We start from the raw sequence: 10,815 nt of genomic DNA on the forward strand, positions 1-10,815 counted from the left end.
AAAAAGAAAATATTATATATAATTTTATATGATTTGTTTCTAATATTTATTTATTTTTAAAATTTTTATATTTTCTTATTGTATGAAAGTTAATAATATACTTATGGTTTGATAATTAATTGTTTCACAAATAAATGAGATGCTATAACCCAGTTTAAAAGATATATGGGTTTGATGAGACCCAACACCCGTTTACTTTTTTTTTTACTATAAAATTGGTTTTTTAATTATAAATAATATATATCTTTTTTTGCAATAAATCATATATTAATTTTGAGTATATCCCTACTTTATATGATTTTTATATCAAATATTCGGTGAGATTAGTTTTTAATTTAATGAGATATTATAACCCGTTTAAGAAAAATATGAGTTTGATGAGACCCATACTCATGAATTCGAGTCAAATGTATGAGAAGCCTCCATTTAAAAATCAAGGAAATCTGATGACTCTAAAAAAGGGGGAGCGACTACATCGCAACACGTAGGATTTTTATGGTTTCGTTTATATATATTACTAGTTTTTATCCACCGTATTACTGGGGGCTGTTTTTACATTACTCGTTTTTAATATTTATATACTTTTTTTAGATTAATTTTATTTATTGTAAGGAAATTTAAAATATACTTAGAGTTTGATGTTGAAATGGTTTCACAAATAACTAAGGTGCTGTTTGTTTTTGAAGATAAAAATTGTCTGCAATCTGATTTCATCTGATTTAATGTCTGCAACTAAAGATGTGGTCTGAAGGTCTGCAATCTTAAAATATAATACTGTTTGCTTTATAAACTAGAAATCGTCTGGATAAGCTGAAAATTAGTTACTTATCATATATATTACAGTAGATAAAAGTCATTTAACGTTTATAGGCTGCTAAAATAATTGGTAGTGGTGTACGAACTATGAAAGTGGGTGGTGGTAGACAATTATGGTAGGCGGTGAACGGTGGGTGGTGGTGATGGACGGTTGTGGTGGTGGGTGGTGGACGGTGATGGTGGCCGACAATGGGAGGTGGTGGTGATGAACGGTGGTGGTGGGTGTAGACTATGGTGGTGGTGGATGGTTGTGGAGGGTGTTGGTGGTGGTGGCGGGGTGGTGGTGGTGGCGGACTGTGGGTGGTGGTGGACGGTGATGGTGGCCGACAACGGGTGGTGGTGGTGATGAACGATGGTGGTGGGTGGTGGACTATGGTGGTGGTGGTGGCGGGTTGGTGGTGGTGGATGGTGGTGGCGGCGGACGGTAGGTGGTGGTGGTAGGTGGTAGACTATGGTGGTGGTGGTGGTGGCGGCAGACGGTAAGTGGTGGTGAACGGTGGGTGGTGGTGGTGGTGGACGGTGGTGGTGGTTGCGGGCGGTGGGTGGGTAGTGGTGGCGGCGGAATGTGGTGGTGGGTGGCGGTGGCGGCGGACGGTGGATGGTGATGGTGGTGGCGGACGGTGGGTGGTGGTGGTGTTGAACATTGGGTGTTGGTACTTGGTATGACTTAAGAAGTGTGAAGATGTGTGAATATGGTGAAGAAAACTTATTTTTTAAGACCATAAAAGCAGTTTTCATATCTTTTTTTTTAATAAAACAAACAGTCTTCAAGAGCTTACGTCTGCGCGCCTGCAGACATAGGCTTCTTGCAGACCTTATAAGCAAAAACAAACACAACCTAAGATGTTATGACCTGATTTAAAAGTTATCTAGGTTTGGTGAGACTTAAGACCCTCTTATTTTTTTTACTATAAAATTGATCCTTAATTATAAATATATTTTTTTTTAAAACAAATCATATAATAATTTTTAATATATCCTATTTTATAGGATTTTCGCATCAATAATTTGGTGAGAATAATTTTTACTTTAATGAGATGTTATAACCCGTTTAAGGAATATCTGGGTTTGGTAAGACCTATACCCGTGAATTCGGGTCAAATGCATGGGAAACCTCTATTTAAAAATCAAGCAAATCTAGTGACTTCAAAAAAAAGGGAATGACCACATCGCGACACGTAAGATTTTTATGGTTTTGTTTATATATATTATAGGTAGATAGATAATTATAGATGGTAAAGAGTGGAACCGTAGAACCTAATATTTGGGGCTTTACTCTTCTTCTCCCATTAAATTTGGAGACGAGGAACAGTAATAGTGGTAAAAAAATCGTGATTTTTTATTAAGAACATGTTTGGGATTGAGTTTGAAAAGTGCTTATGGCTTTTCAAAAAGTTATTTTGAAAAGCCAGGATTTTGGGCTTTTAGAAAACTGCTTTTTTAAACCTTTCAAAAAACTAAAATAATAATTTTTTTTTTTTTTTTGTGATTGTCAAGCACCATTTAACTTATTAACTTTTTGAAAAAGCCAATAAGACAATAAGGTATTTTCAAACTCAATCCCAAAAATGTTCTAAAACTTAAAAATTAGGACATATGCAAGGATGCTCTTTAAGACACCCAAATTAATATTCTTTATGCACAGTTAATGTTTGTATCCAATGTTACAACACTAAACTTTTGTTAGATCAGCTAGCGAAACCACCCCAAGATGCGTTGGAGGTTCTGAGTTTGAGATTTGACAGCCCTATTATTTCTCGCTTGCTTCTGTTTCATTTATCAACATCTCTCGTCTCACGCTGCCATTGTTTTATGCCGCTTCTTCATTTACTCCTTTAAAAAACTGTGTCACGTCCAACGATGAAGCTTGAATGAGAACGTCGGGGAGCATAATTCAAAATGTTTTTTTGCTTGGTTTTTGCATTTGGAAACATGTCTCGCTTTCCCACCACACCTCATATAGTGCCGGAATGGTTTTGGCCCCCTTAATTGGTGGACCGCCCCCAACATTAATCTTACCGAACTGAATCATGCTCACCCCTGGACAATATGGTCCTCCTGATTTATATAATTAATGTCATATATATGGAAAATCCTGTACAGCATAACTACGGAATATGTAACCTTTTGTGAGTGATTTAAGATATGTTTGATTGGCAAGATATGGTGACGGAGACCACTCACCCAAATGATTTGGACACTTCTAAAAGCCATTATAATTTCCAGCTTCATTCTTCTTCTCGATAACGATATAAAGATGACACGATAGTTCTAAAAATATAAGTTTAATTAACCAATAGATGAAGTCATTACACTTAGATTAGCCAATGTGGTAGGTATAGAAAATATGCCTTCTCTTTTTCCTACTTCCTATTGGTCCTAACTTATTTGTCATGTAAAGATCATAATTTATTAGGTCGAGTGAGTACCCATTTTTTTTTTTTTGTAATGCATATAATTATTAAAAGCCCAGTTATGATTTAAGTTTTTACAGAATGACTCTTGTAAGTAACAAATATATCTAGTAAATTTCACTAATAACAAAACAATTGTATGGTCGAAGGAAGGCGTGATGGTGAAAACTGAAAACCATACAAGTATAGTATGATAGTATCTCAGGGATGATAGACATGTTGCTCCCTTAAATACCCTTAGGTTCAAAATTTATTTAATTTTTTTTCTGAAGTATGATATATAACCCTAGAAAAGGATAACAAAATGAAAAGAAATAGATTCAACACTTAGCTAATGTATATAACCCTATAAATGGATAACAAAATGGTAAATAGAAGATATAGCAAATGGTTAAGAGAATTAGAGCTGGCAATCATACAAGAGTGCTAATATATAATGCAAGATGCGAGGTACTAAGTACTAACATCATACAATGATAACGGATGATACCTACGAATACAAGATCAAACAGATATGTACAAGGAGCACTAACCCATATCCGAAAATTTATATACACCCCAAAAGGTCAATACCAAAAATAAAAGTAGTCTAAAGCAAACAAAAGTGTAAGAAAACCTACGCTCCCCAAAACAAATCTAAGACCGATCTATAGTCGTGTCCAATAACTCCTATCCCGATTATGTCCTCTGTAAAATGTTTGGGTAATAGAAATGATAAACGACATATTGTTGGACCGGTAACCACATCTCTTTTCATTAAAACAACTCGTATTAAAATTATATATTCCACATTTTTGGAAAAATCTAAACACGATTACCTCAAATAAACTTCTAGACCCATTACTGATCTTAATCTATCAATCCCCCATTGAATAAACTATGTAAATACATTTAATCATTGTTATTAAGTTGGGTAGTCATGCCTCCCATTATATATATCTAATACAATATATAATCCCCAAATAAGACTTTAAAAGTGTTAGGTTTAAGGGAAGAAAAGGATTGTAAGTGCGTGACTACTATGAAATGCATAACATATAGTTTAATTAGCACTAATTCAATGTATTAGTTGCTTATGATGATTATGTAGCACACCCTCTTTCCGGTTTCTTCTTTCTAATTCATACCTATATTGTCTTAATTTTAAGTAGATATATATCATGTAACATGTCCTTAAACAGGCCATGTCGTGTAACATGCAATCATATCTTATCTTGTCGTGTTTTATCATATCATGTAATGTCTGGTGCACAATTCCGTGGAATGTGGGTAGTGGTTAAGATTGATTTGATATAAAAGACGGTTTAGTACGTATCTTTCTTTGGGGATTTTCTGGAAAAATTTTCGGGTCTTCCTTCGACTTCTTATAAAAGATATTCAGTCTATCAGAACAGAAGTTAAGAGGGTGGTTATGCTCGGTGTGCCCTTTATATGGATATAAGAGGCCAATGAGCTACTCCATTGACTTAAACTGATTTTGTGTCATGTCTGACTGGTTATGTCAGCTCTATGATCTCGAACACCTTTAGCTAAGTAGGTCATGTTTGGGACTTTAACCTCTTTATTTAATTTTTAAAAAATATATTTTACGTCATAACATAATCTAGTCGGGTATTTTGTGTTATAATATAGAATCTCAAAGAGAATTCAACATCAAGTTTTATAATTTATAGTATTATTGAGTAAAAATACTAAATAATATATAAAAATATCAGTTTAGGCTAGTCGTGTTCATGGTAACGCACGAATTTCTGTATCATATTTGTGTTCATTTCTATGACATGATTTGGGGTCCTTTTTCTTATTCAGGTTTGCATCAAAATTTTGGGTTTGCCCCGAATTCAGCCCACCAATCAATGAGCATGACTCATTTAGCAATCGTATATCTATGGTATATGATGTATTTGAACTAGTTAAACATAAACCATATATAAATCACAAACCATGCATTCTCTATCAACATATTTTTGTGAAATAACTAGTGAGACGTTTCCTTGATATCATATGTTTCCAGGCCCGGCTTCAAGAACGGTTAAAAATTTTTTAGCCGAAGGCGAAATTCTTTTTGGCTCTTAATAAAAATGGGTATCTTGTTGGGTTTAAAAAATTTAATTTTTAAATAGGCCTTAAATTTTTGGACCTTATGATTTGGTTGTGTAAAAAACTATTTTTTTTATAAAATAAGGATAAAATGTCTCTAGTGAGGTTAGAACCCATAACTTTTTGGTCAAAAGCCACACCCCTTTGCCACTAAACCAAGCTAGTGATTGTGTAATTGTGTTTAAACATTATATATACATATTGTGTTTCATAAAAATATATATATAATTTTTTCTAAAAAAAAAATCCGGGCCTATCGGGGTGTCAGGCCGGGGTCCGACGACCACCCGGCCCTCCTTATAGCCGGCCCAGTATGTTTCTACATCTTTGGTCGACGATGTAATTAGCTTCACTATAGACATAGGTTTATTTCAGCCTATTTAATGAATATGTATGAAAGGGTGTGATCTAACCAATGAATTCATAACCGGATCAAACAGTGAATCAGATGAGTTACTGGATCACCAGTTTGACCGGTTAAACTGATGGTCTCAAAATGGCAGTTAGGGTTGATAGAACTTTAAAGAAAAACAAAGTTATTTAATTTTCTGTAGATAAACGGTTCAACCGCCGACCGGTTTTCGGTCAGATTGTAAGACTGTTCCGGATAGGCAGAATCTTGTTTGGACCGGCAGGACCGATCTGGTCCCTAAAACATTGCATCTAATTGTACCAAAAAGTTAAATAAGACTTTGTTCCTTCAAGGGGTTCAAGTCTTATCGTCGTAAAACATGTAGTAAGTAAACATCGAAATACATTGTGAGGTGGGTGTTATAATCTATATGGAATATATCACTTTTTTACAGCAAAATATATCATCTAATTAGTGAACAAAGGTATTTATGATTTTATCAAGAGCGTCTCCCACATTAAAACCTACAAACTTGGACGGTCCACATCATCACTTACTTTACATTTATTTAATATAAACCATATTACTTTTAATAAAGTTTTTTTAGATTTTATATATATAAAAAGTAGTATATATTTGGCAAATTATTATATAATATAATTAAGGAGTTTGGTGCCGCAAAGTCCCGATTGGATCACTTTGCGGCACCCTATTGGTAGTGTGTATATTTTTTTGCTTTGTTTTAGTTTTGGTCGTAATGAACGTAATGAAAACCTACTGAATGTGAATTGTTTTTGTTCTTTAATTATTTGTTTTAGTTATGGTGCCGTGCCAAACGCGACGGAAACCGATCGAATTTGCGTAGAATCACCACGTTTTGTTTTAGTTCCAGTACTATAACGAAAATCGACCGCATGCTAATTTTTGTTTTTTTAGTTTTGGTAACGTAACAAACATGACGAAAACCGACTGCTGACCGAATGTTTTTTTAGTTATGGTATCGTAATGAACACGACGAAACCGACTAAATTCGCGTAGACTCAACCGCTTTAACGCCCAGAATCGATGACGGTCGGGTTTTACAAATGATCGAGTTTTACCGACCGAGGTCACGCCATTGGTCCACCCAAATTTTTATAATTTTTTTGTTTTGTTTTTCTCTTAGTTCTAATACAATAACGAACGTAACTGAAACCGACCGAATTCGCGTCGACTTACCGTATCAATGCTTGTGTTTTACCACCGACCATGTTTTACCGACCTGCCCAGCGCAACGCGCCGAGGAAAACATTAGTTAGATTTTAATTATCTTAGTTTTACGCGTTTGGCCGATAATAATTCTCATAAAGAATATTTCTGATAGAGGTCCCACCTTCGTTAAAAAAAGCTTAATGACATTAAGTTTTATCCAAATTTCAAGCTCGTGTTTTAGGTCTTTTGATAGAAATGATGATACGAGTCGATTGATGCAAAACTTATATCGAAATGGTGTTACAAATGTCTTGATTTTTTTAATTGGAAGTTCAAACACCCGCATCAAAGCACTGGTTCGTCGTTTTGAGTAGCACTATTTCGAGGTAAGTTTTATATCAATTGACTCCTATCCTCTTTCGATCAAAAGCCTTATAACATTAATTTGAAATTTGGGTAACACTTAATGGCGTTTTTTTTTTAACGAAGGTCTAATGAGAATATTTTTCTTAAAAGGTGGGCCCTCCGACATAATTAGTCTCAGCTGAGATTATTATCGGCCAATGACGAAAGTGTGTGATTACTAAAATTTAATTAAAATTTCTTTAAATATGATTGGAAATTTAGGAGTAATATATACACAACTTGTAGTGTCATTGAATTGTAAGCATTTAAAAAATATGGGCAAAATTCCATTAGTCTTTCTTGGCATGCAATCACTCGGCAAACAAAAAGGTCCATGATGTGATCAAATCATGCAACTCACTAAAATCTGTGTACAACTTTTCCGCACAACTTACAAGTAAATTAATTCACACCCTAAAATGAATAAAATTGTACAAAAATGAACACAAACAGGATCTCACTAAGCATGCTAGTTTTTTATACGACTAAGAGCTAAGATACGCTTTCCATGTAGCGATCTCGTGCGCCACATCCAACATGGTCGGTCTAGTTGACGGGTTGTTTTGAGTACAAATCAACCCAAGTTCAACGAGCTCCAAAACAATGTCGTGCAATAGATTACCATTGCATGATGTGGCATTAGTAGTTACGGTTGGATAGTTCTTAAGCGTCTCTTTTATTATCGGTTCAAGCTTGTGTGGATATTGGGTCTTCACCCATTCATGCAAGCTTGAATTTTCATAACAAAATACATCTGTAGGCCGTTTTCTTGTGACCATTTCCAACAACAAAACCCCAAAACTGTAGACGTCTCCCTGTGATGATGCTCGTCTACCCATACCGTATTCTGTATTTAAAAAAATAAGATGTTTGCGATTATTATATAATTAGAAAATAAACTTTAAAAGATATATTCTTATTAAATGTATCTATTATATGTATTGAATAATTTATAAGTAAATGTGTCAAAATTATCACCCATTAGTCGAGTTAATGCATTACTTACCAGGAGGAATGTAACCGATTGACCCGCAAAGCAAACCGTCTGTCGAGCTAACCGAAGGGGACCCACCAGCTGTCGGAATCTTCTCAACCTCCTCTTTCACCAATTTAGCAATACCAAAATCAGAAAGTACTGCATGCATATCATCATCAAGAAGAATATTACTTGGTTTGAGATCACAATGAGCCACCTTAACAGGTGCATAGTGATGCAAATAAGCTAACCCTTCAGCCACATCACTTAAAATGCGAACCAACTGAACCAAGTCCACATGGATCACCCCGTCACGTGGGTACAGGTGATCTTCAAGGCTCCCGTTCTGCATTAATGGCAGTACGAGAGCCTTGAAGTCTGACCTGCTACATATCGTGATGATCCGTATCAGGTTCCTGTGCCGAATATTCTTCAATACTTCACATTCTTTATTAAAGCTCGCTGTGATTTCTTCGGCTTTCACGTAACTTATAACCTTGACCGCGATCTTCGTGTTGTCTTTCAGAATACCCTTGTAAACTTGCCCGAACCGACCTGACCCTATCAAACTTGAGCTGTTGAATCCTCCTGTTGCTTCCATGAGTTCTTGATAAGAGATTTTCGGGTAGTTTTGTTCTTTTCTTTCGTCGTCTTCTTCATACACGCTTTTCCAGCTAAACATTTTTACAAACTTCCTCTTCGATTTTGACTTGAAAACAAGTGGGACCAAAAACATGAAGAGGGTTGCCATAGCAAGTAAGGTTAGCAAAACCGGCAACGGAATTAAGTGTTTCATCCGAGTGTTTTTGCAAATTGACATTCCCAGGATCGAACTACTGCACAGTTCGGGATTCCCAAGGAAAGAATCAATCTGCAAAAATGGAAACGATATGTTTCCAGAAAAATTATTAAAAGAAAAGTTAAGATTTTTCAACGTCGAAGATATCTGGAAAGATTCTGAAATCTTTCCAGACAATCTATTTCTGGAAACATCTAATGTTTCCAGAAACGGCAGTTTCCCAACTGAACTTGGAAGTTGACCTTCCAGCGCGTTACCCGAGAGATTTAGGAGTTCGAGTGCAATGCAGCTTCCGAGTTGTGTCGGAATTACACCTGAAAAGTTGTTGGATGATAAATCCATGGCAATTACCATGCTCATCTTGCTAAGTTCAGGCGGTAACGGTCCGGTTAGGTGGTTATGTGAAATGTTTAAGTACAACTTCAAGGTGCTCAATCGTGCGAATTCGGTTGGAATCGTACCCGAAATCTGATTATGTGAAAGATCAAGACTCTCCAGGTTTACACATTGTGCAAGGCTTGTTGGAATTGTTCCATTGAGCTTGTTGTTATGAAGCAAGAGTTTCCGTAGCTGAGGAAGGCTCGAAAATGTGTCGGGAATGGTGTTCGAAAGTCGGTTTTTGGATAAATCAAGAAGACCCAACTTGGAAACATTCCCGAAACACAATGGGATTTCGCCCGAAAGCATATTGTCCGATATGTATAGCCGCTCGAGTCTCGCCATTTGGCATAGTTCCTTCGGTATCGTCCCGTTGAGAGAGTTTCTAGATAAGTTGAGTAGGGTGAGGTTCAAAAGATTACTGATATTGGGAGGAATTTCTCCCGATATCCGATTCTCCTCCAGATGTAACTGAACCAGACTCTGTGAAAGATTCCCGATAATATCAGGAATCTTTCCAGAGAGTCTGTTTCCAGCTAACTCGAGCTCTTGTAGATGTGGAGAGTTCGTTAAACCCGAAAAGAACCTCTCAAGAGGACCCGAAAACTGATTGTAAGACAAATAAACAAACTGCAAGTTTGACAAATTTTTCAAAATCTCAAATGGTAATTCCCCTTCGAAATAATTCGACTCGAAATCTAACCATTTAAGCTTTGAGGAATTAGCAAGTGCACGCGGTATCTGACCCGTAAGTTTATTCGACCAAACAAGTAGAAACCGTAGCTCTTTAGTGTCACATTCATCATTCAACGGTATATTCCCGCTAATCGAATTATTTGAAATATCAACATACTCCAAAGAAGACGTCCCGTTACAAAAAAGTCCGGGTGGGATACCGCCTTCGAGCTTATTACTTCCCATATCAAGATATTGCAAACCCCGAAGAAACCCTAACTCAAACGGGATTCTCTCACGTAAAAGATTCGATGATAAACTCAACTGTCTAAGTTCCGAAAGATACCCAATCTCTTTCGGAATGCCACCCTCAAAAAAATTTCTAGAAAGATCTAAGACCGTTAACCGGGTAAGTTTAGAAATAACCGGAGATATTGTACCGTGGAGCGAGGCTCCACTAAGGTCTAACTCAAGAACGGAATCACGATTTTCATTACACGTGATTCCGGTCCAGTTACAGAAATGAAGTTGTGAAGAGTTGTGCCAGTTTTCTAGTACGTTTCCAGGGTCAGAAGTGACCCTGGAAACGAAGGTGAGGAGAGAGGCTCGATCGTTAAAATTTCGAGCGTTGTCGTCTCCCGAGACAAATGAAAACAAAACTAGAAAGATAAAAAAGGAAATCATATTCTTTTTGGAGATTGATGAGAGA

At 36.3% G+C, this 10,815-nt stretch overlaps 1 protein-coding gene across 1 annotated transcript; it reads right to left on the reverse strand.

The window, feature by feature from the left end:
• Positions 1-7,712: 7,712 nt before the first annotated feature.
• Positions 7,713-10,815, reverse strand: LOC143592128 (putative leucine-rich repeat receptor-like serine/threonine-protein kinase At2g24130). The gene is made up of 2 exons (XM_077072120.1): positions 8,285-10,815; positions 7,713-8,125 (listed from the first exon to the last, which is right to left on the reverse strand). The coding sequence occupies exons 1-2, from the start codon at positions 10,788-10,790 to the stop codon at positions 7,764-7,766; spliced, it is 2,868 nt and encodes a 955-aa protein (XP_076928235.1). The 5' UTR covers positions 10,791-10,815; the 3' UTR covers positions 7,713-7,763.

The sequence above is a fragment of the Bidens hawaiensis genome, unplaced genomic scaffold (assembly GCF_021521415.1).
Source record: "Bidens hawaiensis isolate Kalapana, Puna unplaced genomic scaffold, B.hawaiensis_p1.1 tig00040542_1, whole genome shotgun sequence".
In the NCBI taxonomy this organism is placed as follows: domain Eukaryota; kingdom Viridiplantae; phylum Streptophyta; class Magnoliopsida; order Asterales; family Asteraceae; genus Bidens; species Bidens hawaiensis.